Genomic DNA, 19,060 nt, shown 5'->3' with positions numbered 1-19,060 from the left:
AGTTTAGAAATAATCAACCAAACGATACCTCATTATTTCTAAACTTCTGAAACAATTAGTAAGATACCATACCATCAAATTTAATAAGACTAAAACAAAGAAAGACCAAATAATATTCAACTCAGTTTCATGACATGAAACACTAAAACAAAACACAAAATATACACAAAAGATTGAACTCAGTTTGATGAAATGAAACACTAAAACAAAACACAAAATATACAAAGAGAAAATATACACAAAAGTAAATTACACAAATCACAAAAAAACTTTCAAAAAAACCTTCCATTTCATTTCATGTCACCAAGAGAAAAAGTACGCATCTTTCTTTCTTTATAACTCACCCTAAACTCATCTAACACTAAAACAAACATACTTTTGAGAAGTTTAGAAATAAACAACCAAACGATACCTCAAAAAAAATATAAAACATACTTTTCAGAAAATACAGATAAGCCCAAATAACACAAAACAAAGAAACAATTAGTAAGATACCATACCATCAAATTTAATAAGACTAAAACAAAGAAAGACCAAATAATATTCAACTCAGTTTCATGACATGAAACACTAAAACAAAACACAAAATACACACTAAAACAAAACATACTTTTCAGAACACAAAATATACACAAAAGTAAATTACACAAATCACAAAAAACTTTCAAAAACAACCTTCCATTTCGTTTCATGTAACCAGGATTAAAACTTCAAAAAACTTTTCATCTGTGATTCTTTATAACTCACCCTAAACTCATCTAACACTAAAACAAACATACTTTATGATTCACAGAACAAACATCTATCGATTTGATCAATAACCAACTAAACAATATTCATGTTCAGTCCTTTATATCTAACCCTAAAACATGTAAGAGTATCAGAAAATATAGATAAGCCCAAATAACACAAAACAAAGAAACAATTAGTAAGATACCATACCATCAAATTTAATACAAAACACACAAACAAATTTATAGATAAGCCCAAATAACACAAAATATAGATAAGCCCAAATAACACAAAAATATAGATAAGCCCAAATAACACAAAACAAATAACACAAAACAAAGAAACAATTAGTAAGATACCATACCATCAAATTTAATAAGACTAAAACAAAGAAAGACCAAATAATATTCAACTCAGTTTCATGACATGAACTCTTTTTATATCAGAACACAAAATACACACTAAAACAAAACATACTTTTCAAAACACAAAATATACACAAAAGTAAATTACACAAATCACAAAAAACTTTCAAAAACAACCTTCCATTTCGTTTCATGTCACCAAGATTTCAACTTCAAAAAACTTTTCATCTGTGATTCTTTATAACTCACCCTAAACTCATTTAACACTAAAACAAACATACTTTATGCTTTCACAGAACAAACATCTATCGATGATCAATAACCAACTAAACTCAGTTTCATGACATGAAACACTAAAACAAAACACAAAATACACACTAAAACAAAACATACTTTTCAGAACACAAAATATACACAAAAGTAAATTACACAAATCACAAAAAACTTTCAAAAACAACCTTCCATTTCGTTTCATGTCACCAAGATTAAAACTTCAAAAAAACTTTTCATCTGTGATTCTTTATAACTCACCCTAAACTCATTTAACACTAAAACAAACATACTTTATGCTTTCACAGAACAAACATCTATCGATGATCAATAACCAACTAAACTCAGTTTCATGACATGAAACACTAAAACAAAACACAAAATACACACTAAAACAAAACATACTTTCCAGAACACAAAATATACACAAAAGTAAATTACACAAATCACAAAAAACTTTCAAAAACAACCTTCCATTTCGTTTCATGTCACCAAGATTAAAACTTCAAAAAACTTTTCATCTGTGATTCTTTATAACTCACCCTAAACTCATTTAACACTAAAACAAACATACTTTATGCTTTCACAGATCAAACATCTATCGATGATCAATAACCAACTAAACTCAGTTTCATGTCATGAAACACTAAAACAAAACACAAAATACACACTAAAACAAAACATACTTTTCAGAACACAAAATATACACAAAAGTAAATTACACAAATCACAAAAAACTTTCAAAAACAACCTTCCATTTCGTTTCATGTAACCAAGATTAAAACTTCAAAAAACTTTTCATCTGTGATTCTTTATAACTCACCCTAAACTCATCTAACACTAAAACAAACATACTTTATGCTTTCACAGAACAAACATCTATCGATGATCAATAACCAACTAAACAATATTCATGTTCAGTCCTTTATATCTAACCCTAAAACATGTAAGAGTATCAGAAAAAACACAAACCTAAACTGTCCAAATAACACAAACATAAACATCTATTACACAACCAAGAAGCTTAGAAATAAAAAACAAACCCAAAATCATGGGGATTAGAGAATCATCTCTGTATAAACACTAAAACAGTAAAATAAGAGAATCATCACTACACAAATACTAATACCTTCTCATCGATCAACACAAGATCCATCCGAAAGGGCTGAATCCATTTGCGGATGATTCGACACTTGATAGTCCACATATCTTTGGATGGATTCAAATCGTCTATGAAACTGAGTGACAAACACTGTGATTCACCGACGGATTTATTCTCCGATGACATTTTGCCGAGAATGCTTTGTAACAGAAACCCTAGGTTTTCTTGAGAAATCGCCTGAAATGAAGAAAGAGAGAAATGAAGAAATTTGAATGAAGAAAGCTTTGTGCTATATGTTTCAAAATTGAGAAGAAAGAGACGGTGATATGATGTGCATTAAATGGGGATTCAACTCCCCATGCATTTTCAAATTTACCTCCTAAAATAAACATGATTTTTATAATTTTTGAAATTGAAATACTTGATTTGTATATACATTGAGATTTAAAATGATTAAAACAAAATCGGATTTATGACATCAGCGGAGTCTATGTGGCATCCTATGTGGCATAGCTAATATCATGACAAGTAAGCAAAGTGATGTCAGCTTCTAAGCTCCTTTTATAGATAGTATAGATTTTGCCACATGTCAAAATCATATTATTTCCTATTATTCCTAGAAAAAATAAAGTTACATAAAAAATAAATAATCATCACCTTTTTTTAATTATTGTACGAAGTAGAAAGCAAGTAGATTAGCCTACTACATAAAGGTATTGATAAAACTTTTTATACGAAAATCAACTCATCCATCGCTATTAAACACGTAGTTACATAAAAAATAAATAAATAGATCAGGTGACATTTTTATATACTCTTTATTGAATATCATAGATTAGAGATTCTCTTATGGAAAAATAATATATAATAACAAAAATTATCAAGTTACTTGGTTCATGAACTGAACTTAATCAAAATATTCTATGGGTTGGGTCATCAATAGATTGTTAGATCGTGGGGTATGGTGGGACGGGGATTTGGAGCATGGGTTGACACGTGGATTATGGGACACCCAATACCGAAACCCAATTTCATAGGGTATGGTGGGCGTGGCCAAACCACATCATTTTTTTTTAAATATATATATATATAGTCAGCATTTAAAGAAAACGGTAAAAAGTGTGAGAACGGTGAGAACGCTTATTGATCGTCCGATCAAAACAATCTATGGACTAGATTGGCGCGGTGACATTTTAGTAAATAACACCAATTTTATTACGTGGACGCGCGTCATTAAGGGTAAAAAAGGTAAAAAACCATTCCTCAAATAAAACGCCATTGAAAAATAAAACGTCAAATAAATACAAAACGCCAATTTTATCACTGCGTACTTTTTTCTGGGTTTTTATTAAAGCTCTCTGGCTACAAAAACGCCATAAAATATGAAACGCTATTATATATAACGCCAAAGTTTACATCTGGATAAATGTTAATTACATTTTTTGTTATAAAAATAACATCCCGCCTAAACTACGCGCCAAAAAAATTCTATAAATAGAAACGCCTCACCAGCTTCCGTTTATCACACCAAAAAAACACAAAAAAAAAAACACAGTGGTTGCTAAAAAAATTTACAACTCAATGTAAAACGCCAAAAAATACAACGACAACAAACATCTTTTCTTTGATCCTCAGTAATGTTCTGCATGAAGCTTCATTTAACGATTTGTTACGTGAGTGAAGAAAAATTTTGCTGCATGAGATGGACAAAATTAAAAAAAGAGGGACTGATGACACCCATATGTCATAATGTCATCTTTGTTCCTGAAGAAGGGTTTGGATGATAAGAAGAGACATATACCAGTATAAATGTTACTTTGGCCTCAATGAATATAATGAAGACCACAGGCAGATAGCATCCACCCACAGGGGGTCGCTCTATGTCTCCAACATCCACAAAGACACTTCAACACATGAACAAAGAAAATAAACAACGTCAACCCCAAAACGCCATTTATTTGTCACATTTCTTGTAGTTTCAAAAGAAAAAAGAGACTGATGACACTGAAGATTTAAAATCATAAATTGCTTCTAATTTGTTTTTTTTTTATTTTCTTTTTCTATTGTTTGTTTTGTAATGTCAGTTAATAAACAACAAAATAATATTAATGTTATAATGAAAAATATAATAAAACACCAAAATTAGTAAATACGTGTAAAACGACATAATGCCATAAAAACGCCCCCAAAAAACTACCAAACTATAATAAAATTAATTTGAACAACTAATATTATAAAAAAAGCGTGAAATAATGTGCAAAGAATATAAAACAAAAGAAGTCCAATAGTTATCTAACCGTCATTGGAAAACAAAACGCCATAATTACAGCCGTCAAAAGATTTGACGTGGTACACCATTAAAACAGTTGAGTCTGAAAACAAAACACGGTAAACTGTAAAAAACAGTAAAATGAAACGACGGAAACATAATTACTAAGATTTATTATATTAAATTTATTTATCTTTTTCAAAACGCCATAATTACCTGACATGCGCGGGGAAAAAAGTCAATATAAAAGAAGACCATGAGAACCCAAGCTCAAACAAGCCAAAAAGACTAAAACGCCATATATTCTCCAAAACGCCAAAAAATTTAAAAAATAGCTAAGGTTATTGCATGGAGGTTTGAAAGGAAAGAGAAACGATTCTCCATGATGGGAATGAATGAAAATGTTCACAAGGATATCCTGGCCCTTGGGGTTCCAAGAGACAACGCTTGTGAAAGAACGAGAACTGTAATAAAAAGACTAGGGAGAAAGTTTCCAGCAGAAGATGATGAAGATGATGATGATATTGAAGATACTGATATACCAAAAATTAGCAGTTGGGTATTGCATGAGGAAGAAGGAACACTTGAAGTGGTTTATAAAAACGGGGTGCAATATTCAAGGCCAATGGAAAAAATGTTGAAGACAGGGTTGCTATCTGTCACTGAACAACTCTGTGATTTAACACCTTCAAACGATCTAAAATCCAAGAATGCAGAGATATTCAAGAATAGGCTGCAGCAAAGAAGAGACGAGCTAATGGCGTTATACGCAAAAATGAAATTTGAAGATGAAGAATCTGAAGAAAGTGATGAACAAAGCGATGGGTATATCTCTGATGTAATCCCACCTACGGAAGACTATTAGTTTATTTTGATTTTCGTGTTATTGTAGTTTTATAAAATATTAATCTATGGTAATAAATTATTAACAAAAAGATACAAAACGCCAAAAATGACATGGAAAAAGCCATAACGCCATAAAATTAACTATTTCACACAAAAAGAATTAATTTAACGAGAAGAAATCTGAGAAAAAACAGTAAAACGCCAAATAATTAATAAATCTACATAACGCCAAAATTATCTTGCACGGAAAAAATAAAGAAGCATGTCAAACGCGAAAATCGTGAAAGGAGAAGAATACTAAAAAGACAAAAAAACCCTCGGACCCTGATCATGCCCCACGCCACGTGTTCGGCCAGGATGCGTTCTCACCGTTCTCACACTTTTTACCGTTTTCTCCTGATCCTGTTTATATATATATATATATATATATATATATATATATATATATATATATATATATATATATATATATATGTATATATATATATATATATATATATATATATAATGTAAGTATCTATAGAAAACCCACTTTAATTTAGAAAACCCGGGAAACTCAAAGCTCCCGATGTTTTTTTTATTGGAAAATTTTACACATGTTATATACATGTTTTTAAGGGTTTTGGGCAAAAAAATCAAAAAACGCCGAGTAGATATTTTAAAAAAAAATAAACAAGTTTTGGTGTAACACATGTTACAAATATGTCAGATGAATGTAACATGTGTTATACCAAAACTTGTTTATTTTTTTTTAAAAATATCTACTCGGCGCTTTTTTGATTTTTTTTGCCCAAAACCCTTAAAAACATGTATATAACATGTGTAATTTTTTTCAAGAAAAAAAAAACATCGGGAGCTTTGAGTTTCCCGGGTTTTCTAAATTAAAGTGGGTTTTCTATACATCCTTCCTATATATATATATATATATATATATATATATATATATGTAGGTAGAGGATCCTGTAAAAAGTGCTCAAAGTGTGAGAAGTGTATTATAACACTATATATAATACTATATAATACCATATAAACACCGTATAACAATATGTAACACCATATAACACTATGTAACACTATATATCATTATATAACAAATATAACACTATAGGTTGTCTAATAGCATGTCTATGATAGATGTATAGTGTTATATTTGTTATATAATGATATATAGTGTTACATAGTGTTATATGGTATTATATGGTGTTACAGATTGTTATACGGTGTTTATATGGTGTTATATAGTATTATATATAGTGTTATAATACATTTCTCACACTTTGAACACTTTTTACACTATCCTTACCCTATATATATATATATATATATATATATATATATATATATATATATATATATATATATATATGAACCATTAAAAACTACATAAACATAAATAATAATTACAAAAAAAAACATAGTATCAAAATAAAAACAATCATTCTTCGTTCGAATCGTCGTCTTCGTCGGTTTCGAACCCAGGAATCGTTGAAACATGATCCACCAAATCAGATCGAAGGTTGTGATGTATATCCCTTGACTTGATCAAAAAATCATTTGTTGATTTATCTTCGTCCGTAACTGTTATGTTATCTGGTTGGGGGTCATCGTCATCATAGTAGGTAACGACCGCTCTACCTTCATCCTCCAAAATCATGTTGTGAAGAATGATACGTGTGTACATCACGTTTCCAATCTGATCCTTGTCCCACAATCGACAAGGCATTGCCAATATTCGCCACCTTTCTTCAAAACACCGAACGCTCGCTCAATGTCTTTACGTGCAGCCATTTGGACCTTGTTAAACTTTAATCTCTTTGGATCTATGGTACCGTGTTTTGTGAACGATTTTACGAAACCCCCCACTCCGGGTAAATCCCATCAGCTAGGTAGTACCCATACACGTACTCAACCTCGTTTACAAAGAAACTTCCTTTGGGTCATATACCATTTACCCGATCATTGAAAAGGGGCGAGTGGTTTATGATGGTAATATCGTTATGTGAACCTGGCAAACCGAAGAACGCATGCCATAACCAAAGATCTTGGGACGAAACCGCTTCAAGCATGATGGCTGGCATCCCGTGATATCCACTCGTGTGAGCGCCTTGCCATGCGGTTGGACAAAGTTCCCAAGGCCATTTCATACAATCTAAACTACCTAGCATCCCGGGTAGCCCATGATAATCGGCGTGATGTTCCAATATTTGTTGCATGTCATCGAACGACGACTTTCTCAAATATCTTTTCTTATAAAGTTCTAAAATACACGAACAAAAGTTGTGAAGATTTTCTCTAGCTACACGTGCAGATTTTTTTAAATAGTCATCCATAATGTCCGAACTATTGCCGTACGCTAACTGTCTAAGTGCGGCCGTGACCTTTTGCCACGTGCTAAATCCTAATTGCCCGGTTACATCCGGTTTTTGTTGGAAAAAAACATACTTCTCCTCAAGATCCCTAGATATCCTTAAAAATAAGTTTCTACTCATACGAAAAACGACGCCTAAACATTTTTTCATCATACTTAGGTTCGGCTAAGAAATAATCGCTTACCAACAAATTGTTAGCGGTGTGCCGTTCACGAGCGATGTACCTCCTCCGTTTAGGTTTCGAAGTCTCTTCCTCATCGTCTTCCACGATAGCTTTCACTACCGTCGCAATCGTTTGTAGAAATATTTCCGCACCATCGTCAGATGATGATGACGATTCACTTGAACTTGAAGAACTCATGGCAAGATTGTGTTTTATGTGTTTGATATTGTGTGAGAAAAATGTTAAATATGTTATGGTATTTATATAGGAAAAAAGTTTTTTTTTTTTTTAAATTCATGCCCAACGGCTAGTAGTCTTGGCCAACGAGGATCCGCCATGTCATGTTCGTAGCCCCGCCCAACGCCCGGGCTGAAACTCCCGCCAAAGGGGCCACGCCCACACCTTTAGGGTAGTGGTTTTGGATGATGGATTAGAAGTGAGTGACATAACACTGATGTGGAGGGTCATGGTGACCATAAGGGTTGAGCCTCATAACCACACCCTATAGCCTAACTAGCTCATCCGTTCCAATTAGCCCGGGGTGATTTAGCAAAGTTTAGCTAAATACTTAAAAAAAAAAATCTGATTGGTTTGATTAGAGGTTGTCCCCACATCGTCATCTCTAACTCCCGTATCACATTGGAGGACCACAGGGAAACGCCCCTTGATGGCGCCTTTGACCAGTTTTACCGTGCTATCAAGATGAGATGGCAGGTGACGCTAGACACACGACTTAGCCTTAGTGATCTATTGAAAATTTGATATTGTGTTTAATTCTTAATATAAGCACACATTAGGTAACACTTATATGTAAAAGATGTTGTTCAATAATATATAAAAGTAATAGCTAAGGTCAATACATTTTTCAAATAATCATATCAATTAATTTGTCAAAAAAGTCTTTTAACTAAAAAGATGACTACTAATGGGTTGGCGGATGGAGTGGTAAAGAAGATACCTGATGTTTTAAGTGTCCCCCCTTTCCCCCAATTAGTTTCTGCATCACCTGGTAATGATGGGAGACTAGATGGAGATCGCTAGTTCGATCATTGACCTGAGCAAGTTTTACCTCACCGCTGTCGTGTCTTCGGACGAGTGTTCACGGGCTTTGACCCTATGTGAGGGTTTTCCCCAATTCGAAAGCAAGAATATATCTCGATACGGTGAATTTCGCCAACAACTTGTTTGAACGATTTGTTGACGGTTTAAAAAAAAAGATGACTACGGTAACTATTTTCAATTTCTTTTTATTCTTTTTCGTAGAAGAAATAATAATCAAGTAGAAATAAATATAAGGATTGAAAAAAACAAAACCAAACAAAAGGAGAAATCACACAATCCAACGGCCAGAATCATTTCACATAATTCATGAGCACCAATTTGACAATTCTCGTACTAAAAACACTTTTTGGCATATCCGTAAATACCACCAACTCCAAGCCCACTTTACAAAACCCAGTCGATACCCCTCTCCCTTTTCCCCTCTATAAATACCCCCCACAAACCACTTCATTTCAAACATCTCTAGAGAGAGAGAGTCTAGAGAGAGAGAAAGCTCGTTTTGCTTCAATTCTCGACGTTAGTCCGTCAAGAAAACGTTCAATCGTCCTCCAATTCTCGTTTACATCGTTCAATTTCGAGTCTTTCATACAATATTTCTCCAAATTGATGCAATTTGATGCAATTTGTGTAAATGAGTCGTTTAGGGTTTAATAAATCGGTGGTTTACCATGGGGAAACATGTTTGGGTGAATTGGATGTTATTCCTGTTGGTGATAAGCAATTCCGGTTTCCGAATAACGAGATTAGGATCCATCACATTTCTCCGATCAGTGAAAGATGTTCACCTCTTTCAGTTCTGTTAACAATTTCTTCTTCTTCAGTTCGTTGCAAGCTTGAATCCTTTTCATCAAATGTTAAACAAGAGTTGCTTGCTCTTCACGCCTCTTGTTTCTATGATCTAAAGGTATAAGCTTTTTTGTAATTTATGTTTGTTTTTTAGTATTATTAGTAAGTTTATGAATGAATGAGTTAATTGGTTATAGACAGCTGTGGTGGTGATTGGGGATGAAGAGGTGCATTTGGTGGCAATGGGAAGTAAATTTCAAAGATTTCCTTGTTTTTGGTGTTTTGTGGTTCCTGCACAATTGTACACTGCTTGTTTAGGGATGTTAAACATGAGGTGTCTGTCGATCGTGTTTGATCTAGACGAGACGCTTATTGTTGCGAATACGATGAGGTCTTTTGAAGATAGGATAGATGTGTTGACTGGGTGGATTGGGCAGGAGTCTGATCCTGTTAGGGTGGCTGGGATGACTTCTGAGCTTAAACGATATGTGGAGGATCGCGCGTTGTTGAAGCATTATGCAGAGAATGATGCTGTAACGGATAATGGGCAGACGTATGAGGTGAAAATGGAGGAAGTTCCGATCAATGCTGCTGGTAATGAGCGTGTTGTTCGACCGGTAATAAGATTGCCGGAAAAGAATATAGTCTTGACCCGCATTAATCCGGAGGTTAGAACATCATTGTTTACTTCTAAATGCTTTAATGAATTGTTGTTTATAGTGTTTGTACAGGACATGTTTAGTGCTTAGAATACATGTATGATGTATGTATATTGGTAACTCTTATTAGGGCTATTTATAATCCCTGCAAACCTAAGCATGCCCTAGCAAAATGTGTGTTGAATACTAGAATCTATTGTGGTTAAAGACGAAATGAAAAGATTACTATTCGTCTTTATAGGAATAAAAGGAAAGATGGACTGTTGAAATTATTTGAATTGTGACCTAATCACCGTATTATAGAAGTTAATTTGGCTAAAGACGAGCATAGTAATGATTATAATTCGTCTTTATACTGAAGGTTTAACTGAAACAGATGCAATGTCATTAAATGTTTAAAGTTATGTTATACATGATTGGAAGTTTATGTCTAAAATAGTTGAATTCACACTTTAGACATGTGACTAATTATATCTTTCATTATTTTTTCGTCTTATTATGAGTTGGATAAGGAAGGTATGAATGCAGAACGTATGTATGTATTCTGTATTTATATGCTTTGATCAGTTATAATCATAATTTGTTTGCCTATACAGATTCGTGATACCAGTGTGCTTGTGAGGTTAAGACCCGCTTGGGAGGATTTGAGAAGCTATTTGATTGCAAAAGGACGCAAACGATTTGAAGTTTATATCTGCACTATGGCCGAAAGAGAATACGCATTGGAAATGTGGAGGTTGCTCGATCCCGGGACCCACCTAATCACTCCAAAGCAACTATTGAACCGTGTTGTATGTGTCAAATCAGGCAAGTCTTTTTTTTACTAAGAAAAATATACTAGGGTGTGTTTGGTGTATGGGGTTTAGAAATGGATATGAAAGTGATGTCCAAAAATTTTGAAATTTTATTTTTATGTAGGTGCACGCAAATCATTGTTGAATGTGTTTAAAGATGGGGATTGTCATCCAAGGATGGCGATGGTAATTGACGATAGGTTAAAAGTTTGGGAAGAAAAAGATCAACCGCGAGTTCATGTGGTGCCTGCTTTTACTCCTTATTATGCTCCTCAAGCAGAGGTATTGTAAAATTACATTGTTATTTGTTAGTTTCTTCGTTTACTTTTTATTAATAATTTTCTAATTTACTAATAATATGCTTTGTTTATAGACAGCAAATGCTGTTCCAGTTCTGTGTGTGGCAAGGAACGTTGCATGTAACGTTAGAGCTGGTTTCTTCAAGTAAGATGTTTATTTAAATAAAAAATATCATATTTTTATTGCATACATAATACACGTGAAGAATGGTTTATTTACTTATGATGTGTTGTTGTTCAGAGAATTTGATGAGAATTTTATTAGGAGGGTTTCTGAACACCACTATGAAGATGAAGTTTTGAATCTACCGTCTGCACCTGATGTTTGCAGTTATCTAATGCCAGAGGTGAGTAAACAAGAAAGCGGCATTAGAACTTTTTTAGTTCTTGCTTATTATTTAAACATTGTGTTTCAGGATGCTAGTTTTGTACCAAATGGTAATATAAGCGTCCCAATGGCGGAAGGAATGAATGCTTCTGAAGTTGCTCATAGACTGAATCAACAGGTTTGTTTCCCAAAGATGTCCGTAATGTTGGTTTAGAGTAAAGTACCCGGATGGTCCTATGGTTTACCAAAATTTTGGATCGGGTCCCTAACTTTTCAAAAGTACACGAATGGTCCTTGTGGTTTGCACTTTATAACGCACTTAATCTCCAGCCAACAAATCTAAAGGTTTCAGTAGGTCCAAGTTCGGGACTAAATGCGTTACAAAGTGCAAACCACAGTACCCATCCATGCACTTTTGGAAAAAGTTGGGGACTAAATGCGTTACAAAGTGCAAACTACATGGACCATGCGTGTACTTTTAAAAAGCTAGGGACCAAATCCAAAATTTTGATAAACCACAGGGACCATCTGTGTACTTCATTGGTTTATTAATGTTTTTTTTCTTTTTTTACTATGCAGTACACCTCTATTCTTCAGAGAAATATTTCTGAAATTTTCCCCTTTTAACCTTTTTCAGGATTCTAGAAATGCGGACCTGAAATCTGATAGATCCCAGCCGTTAGTTCCATCTACGAGCATCTATGGTCCACCATCATTTAGATCTGCGATACCGTCAGACAGTATGTACTCAAAACATCTCTAGGTTCTAGTTCCACATGTTGGATGGTTGCGTTTTCGTTTTTTAGCTATAACTTAATTAATTAATCGTATTTCAGAACCTAGCTTACTTGGCCCGATTCAAGCACCTGATATATGGAACAAACAGCGAGCTGGTTTTTATCCTCCGTCTCATGCTACAGCTAGTTCTTTCTCTGCAGGGTTTCGACCACTAGTATCTGAAGCAAAGCGTGATGAGGTATTATCTATAATACAATTAGCAACTTTGATGAATAGTACGGACTTTTTGGCTTTTTTGTGTTTTTGTATTTTCTGTACTTTTACATCTCAACTTTCAGCATTCACACTTGCAATCCCTTAACTTTCTAAAGACTTTGTAATCGAGTTTTACGTGTTTATTTTTAGGTACGTGTCGGTATTAATTCAAGTTGATTTATTTTTCGACATAATTTTTTCTCGGAAATGAGTTGGGTCAAATATAATATGTTCTTTTGCTTATTATTCTGTACGTTTTCAGTTAGTCTACGTTTTGACGTAATTTTTTCCCAGGAAATGAGTCGGGTCAAATATAATACGTGGTCGTGATTATTTTTATGTATGTTTTCAATTGGTCTACGTTTTGACGTAAATTTTGTTCGGAAACGAGTAAGGTCAAATATAAGACGTTTTCACTAGATGGTATAAATCCGAGTCCCTTTACGTTTCAACACCGCTGCGATGTATTGTGCCATTTTAACTTAAAAAACACTATTTTCTTACATGCTTATTCGTGTTGATATAAATTCAAGTTGGTTTACGTTCTGACGTAAATTTTCATGAAAGTTCTATTTAAGATTTCGTTTACGTTTCCATTTACAATTGATTCAAAATCAGCCCGTTGCCCCGTCCCACTGTCCAATTAATTTTTTTATGGTTTTCGGCTGATGTAAAACATGTGTCGATATTCTTTTGAGCATATTTCTTTCGGTTGCTATACCGAACCAAAATATTGACCGAGATCCGGCAGCGTAGCGCTGGTATTCTTACTAGTTTAATATTAAGTACTAACCCATTTAAATAAAGTGTGTCAGGAGGTTTTTTACTTGCAATTAACAACCATATGGATGATTTTCAACTCTTTTGATCCCAAATCATATAGCTTAATCCTTTCGACTCTTTAAAGAAAAAAATAACCCAAATCGACGCATGCCACATTTACTTATATAGTGTCGTGCTTTCAGGCGTTCCTTGGATATGGAGTGCCAAAGAAGAATTTGCCACAAGTAGGCCAACTTTCAGGTATTTAAAGGATGGGCTTTTTAATAAATTCGTACACTTCCACAAATCTTATTATATACTAACACTTGCTTATTTCATTTTCACTATTGTGGTAGATGTAGGTGTAGCACATAATCAACCATATTTAAATAACAAAAGAGGGTCCGCTGATAGTGGAACTTTAAACTCGCTACAATCTTCTCTATCCATTGAAGTGCTGCACGAAATTGCACAAAGATGCGGCTCGAAGGTATCTGGCAGCTTCTTAAAAAAGCACGTTTATTGTTCCTGTTCCTGTTATCATTATTCAGCTTCATGACACCTTTATGTTTATTTCTTTACAGGTTGAGTATCGATCCGTTTTCAGCCCCAACAGGGAATGGCGATTTTCTTACGAGGTGCGCGGTGTACACAATTATTGTCATTAGCCTAACTTCTGTATTCAATAACCTTGCAAAATTGGGCCTGCAAATGAACCGAACGTTCATGAACTGTTCATGAACTGTTCATGATTGTTCGGCGAGAAGTTCGTTTATTTAATAAATGAACGAACATAACACATTTTTTTGTTCATTTAAATAAAAGAACGAACATGAACACACGTTTTGTTTGTTCATATATGTTCATGAACTTTCGTTTATGTTCGTTTATTTACATTTGTTTATGTTCATTTCAACTTAAATACATAAGTAGTTATATTTGTATAAATATTAAACATAAAAGGAACATTCTACTACTTGTACAAATACAACTAGTTAGTAATTGAGCTTTCTAGTAATAAAAATGGGTTTTCAATAGAATTTATCGTAAATAAACACTAAATTATGTAAAAAAGTTACTTTATGTTCATTGATGTTAATTTATGTTTAGTCAATTATGTTCTTTTGTGTTTGTTTAATTATGTTCATTTGTGTTGTTTATTGTTTGTTAAATTATGTTTGTTTAACTTTGTTTGTTTATGTTCGTGAATTGTTTGTTTAGGTTTTAAACGAGCGAACACAAACACAAACATGACTATTTTTTTAATAAACAAACATGAACAAAAAATGTGTTCGGTTATATGTTCGAGTTTGTGTTCGGTTAAAGTTAAATGAACGAACGAACACAAACATGCCTCTTTTCGTTCGGTTCATTTACAGGCCTTTAGTGGTCTCTGTTTAATCGCTTAATGATGCTGAAATAAAAATAGGAGATAGTTTTTAGAAGTTGTTTCTAGCCTTTAGTGGTCTATGTTTAATCGCTTAATGATGCAGGTTTTATTCACAGGCGAGAAAGTTGGTCTCGGGATGGGTAAAACCCGAAAGGATGCTCAAGAGCAGGCTGCGGAGAATGCCCTTCAAAGCTTAGCCGGTCAGAATCTTTAATAATAAACTCTTCTATAGAAAATAAAATTGTGTTAGGAGATTGTATCTATAACATATGCTTCTTGTCGTATTATTGCAGATAAATACGTCTCGTACCTCATATCACGATCCAAACCAGAAACAAAAGTCCTTGATACTGAAAGCGAGAACGGGTTTTTGTGGGACTCTGATTCAGATTGATCAGAGGTGAGAATCAGTACTGATGATGCTTCTCGTATACCTTTTTTGACTTAACAATAATATTTATATTGTATTACGCTAACTTAACTGTATTATGTTTGTATGTAGACTTACCTGTATTATGTTTGTATGTAAAATAATGGCTATGTAGGCCTGCTGAAATGAGGCATTCCTCCAGTTTAGCGTGTCAGCAAGTTCAGAAGTGAGTTGTTTTGTCAAGGTAAAGAATGCGGGAAGTCAAACTATAAGTGGTTTTTATCAGCTTGTAAATGGAAAGAAGTTTAGAGACTTTGAAAAGGTCAATTTTGGGTCAACACCAGGAGAAAGTTAAGTTTTGGGGTTTTTGAAGCTGTAAATTACTTCTTGTTTGTGTAGGAATAGATAGGATAAATCTTAGTTCTTGGCATTATGAGTTATACAAGTGGCATTTCAAGATAATTTGACTAACGCCTGATAGCGTCATCATTTATGTTTGCATACAATCACAAGACATCAAACACACACGCTTGTGCGCGCGCACTCGTGCATGTATGTGTGTGTGTGCGCGCGCGTATGCATGTCTAAACATGTGTACGTATTTAGTTCAAGTACGTACGTATGTACGTTTTCATGCATGTCTAAACATGTGTATGTATTTAGTTCAAATATACCTTGTTGAATTGTAGCAGGATCCTTTAAATTAAAAGCAATTTTTATGCCCATATTTGAGTTCACTTGGTCAAATTTAACCATGAAAATAAACGAGGTTTATGGTAAAGGAAAAGGACGGATTATGCAGGTCTTTCAGATATAAAGTAAGTTTTTTTTTTTTGAAGGTAAATGACACTTTGCAATTTGCTATAAACATAAGGATGTTTTCTGTAATTTACTGATAAAAAATTATCATTTGGTCAGCCATCATGTTAGAATATTTGACCTACTACAGGTCAATAACGAGTTAATCAAAGATGACTCGCACCATTAAATAAAGTTAGCAGTCAAATAATCTCAAAATTATATACAAATGAATAGATATATTTAAAAAACTGTATCCTAAAATAAGAAGATATTAGTTTTCTAGCTATTTCGACTATGATACTGGTTCTTGTTTTTTGTAAAGTGCACCTTAGATTGTTTCTAGTGATACCAGCAATGATTTTATTTTGATAGAAATATGAGTTGTTTGATACTTTAGGCATCTGATTCACGGCCGACATCTGTAGGTTTTTTAATCTTCTTGCAAAAGGATTAATTTATGAAAATATGTGTATTTATGTTATTATAACCAAAAGCAATTTAATTATTAACAAACTAAAGTGGAAAACTTTTCATAGTTATAAAGGTAAATTTGATATGATACAACTTATGAAACACACAAGATAAAAAGAACCATGATTTCTTAAAAGTTTATCTGTGCATGTGGTTCATCTGAACCTGACAGGACCCACATCAAAACTTCTATTTTGCTAACCTCACAGGACCCACATCTTTTTTCTAAGGATCAATCATTCCCTAGCACTCTTGTGACAACCATTAAACCAAACAAAACAGAGTACTCTAAGAGTATCCTGAGTCTAGAAAAACTTCTATTTTAACCTGACACGACCCACATCAAAACTTCTATTTTGCTAACCTCACAGGATCCAAATCTTTTTTTTAACGATCAATCAATCCTGAGCATTTTTGAAACACCCACTGAACCAAACGGAATAGTCTAAAAGTAAAGTAACTGAGTCCAAAAAAAAACTACTATTTTAACCTGACAGGACCCACATCAAAACTTTTATTTTGCACGTCTGTTTTGGCGACTAAAGTTTCAATAACCTACACTCACCCACACGCTAATACCCTCTTCCTCAATCCTCACTGGCTATAATCCACACTTTATCCTTAATCTTCTAGACTTTACAGCAAACCATCACACACCTGATTCCACTTTCAACATGATTAATATACAAATATGAAGGGGTATGGACCCAAAAAGTCGCGCAAACCTCAGATCAGGTTGCGCGTGAGACCATACTCCTTAACACAACAAGGTGTTAACAACAACCTTGCGCGGCCTACATCGCTCTACGATTATCCCGCGCGAGGGAATGCACACAACAAACCCAGATATCAGCACTTAACATAAAACAATGGAAGAAATGAGCCACTCGGTAGGGAAGCGCGCGGCTACCTACAGTGGTACACAAGGTACAAGTGGCAGTAAAAGGAGCCAATGAGCGTCTAGCAGGCTCTGGTCAATCGTGCGCCACGATCGCCTGACGAGAAGTACACAAGGACGCCTACATGGCACCAATCAGAGGACGGAGACAACTGTCCCACGATCTCCACTCGTCTGCTGATGACAGAAGGACAACAAGGCCGACAACAATGACACATGGCTCCAATCAAGGTGCGCCAGCACCAACGAGCATCTAGAAGCCACTAAGCGGTCGACGCCAGTGAGACAAAGAGCATATCCGTTTTGTTGTCCGCTTCTGGCCCAAGGCCCATCAGCCCATAACCCCTCACACCTCTCCGGCTATAAATAGAGACCTTACTTCACAGGTTAAACATTCTATTCTCTCGGCTCTTACTCTTTACACTTAATCACTCTCAAAGCAGTCGCTTATTCTCACGCCGGAGCCTGGTTAAGAGGGAAACCCCACATTCCCCTCTTAACGAGTAACGGTGTTCTGTTTTGCAGGTTAGATCACCAAGTCGGAGCTTAAATATCTTGAAGAAGATTAACCAACATGAAAGGAACATAAACCAATCTAATTATCTCTCTAATTAGATCACTGTTTCTTCATTGGCGCCCACCGATTTTTTCTATAACCACCCTCATCTTCTTTTATTTGAGCTTTTGACATCCTTTCCTTCCTTCGACTATGACTGGTCAAGGAATCATCCCAGAGTTCGGTTTCGGAACCAACTCTAACACGGCGTTGGGTGAAGGAGTCCAAACCTTCCAAGCCCAACAAATCGAAGAAATCGGCGAAGTTGAAATCAACAATACTGGGGGTCCGCGCGGGAGCTTCACCCGCATCACACAAGTGGTCACCCCAGGAAACGGAGAAGGACCTTCGAACACAGCGCCACCTCAAAATGTATCTGCATTACTTGGCTTACCAGAAGGCGAAACCCCAGCCTCGTGGTATGCCAAGAACATCGCCACTATCAATGCAGCATACCAATCGCTCATCGCGCAGCAAGCAGTTTTGACGGCAGAACCGTCCTTGGTCACCCCTCCGAGTCAGGGGGTGCGCCAAATGCCACCACCAGCCAATATACAAGGCAGAACCAACAGGCCTCCCCCTACAAGACGTTTAAGCGTACAAGACACGCGCGATACAAGAGGGGAAACGGATAGTTACTATGAATATCCGTCGAACCTTCAACGAGGCCCTGTTCACAGCCGGCTCACGCCGCGCAACATGAACAATGAATGGGAAGAAACCGACCCATATGATCCTACATGGGAAGGTGACGAAGAATCATCAGTCTTTAATC

At 34.9% G+C, this 19,060-nt stretch overlaps 1 protein-coding gene across 2 annotated transcripts; it reads left to right on the top strand.

Moving 5' to 3' along the window:
- Positions 1-9,632: 9,632 nt before the first annotated feature.
- On the top strand, positions 9,633-16,048 carry LOC110885590 (RNA polymerase II C-terminal domain phosphatase-like 2). 2 transcript variants are annotated; one of them, XR_002562318.2, is made up of 15 exons: positions 9,633-10,082; positions 10,162-10,632; positions 11,220-11,430; positions 11,542-11,699; positions 11,791-11,861; positions 11,958-12,063; positions 12,133-12,222; positions 12,682-12,784; positions 12,881-13,020; positions 14,003-14,060; positions 14,156-14,289; positions 14,384-14,437; positions 15,306-15,389; positions 15,483-15,589; positions 15,735-16,048. XR_002562318.2 is itself a non-coding variant. In XM_022133290.2 (15 exons), exons 1-14 carry the CDS (start codon positions 9,810-9,812, stop codon positions 15,581-15,583), a joined length of 2,067 nt encoding a protein of 688 aa, XP_021988982.1. In that variant the 5' UTR covers positions 9,633-9,809; the 3' UTR covers positions 15,584-15,589; positions 15,735-16,048. The 2 variants fall into 2 exon arrangements, 1 of the variants encoding a protein (XP_021988982.1); XM_022133290.2 differs by having other exon boundaries at positions 15,293-15,389.
- The last annotated feature ends 3,012 nt before the right edge of the window (positions 16,049-19,060 follow it).

This window comes from Helianthus annuus, chromosome 10 (genome assembly GCF_002127325.2).
Source record: "Helianthus annuus cultivar XRQ/B chromosome 10, HanXRQr2.0-SUNRISE, whole genome shotgun sequence".
NCBI lineage: Eukaryota > Viridiplantae > Streptophyta > Magnoliopsida > Asterales > Asteraceae > Helianthus > Helianthus annuus.
This window is presented reverse-complemented; position numbering and strand designations above follow the sequence as displayed.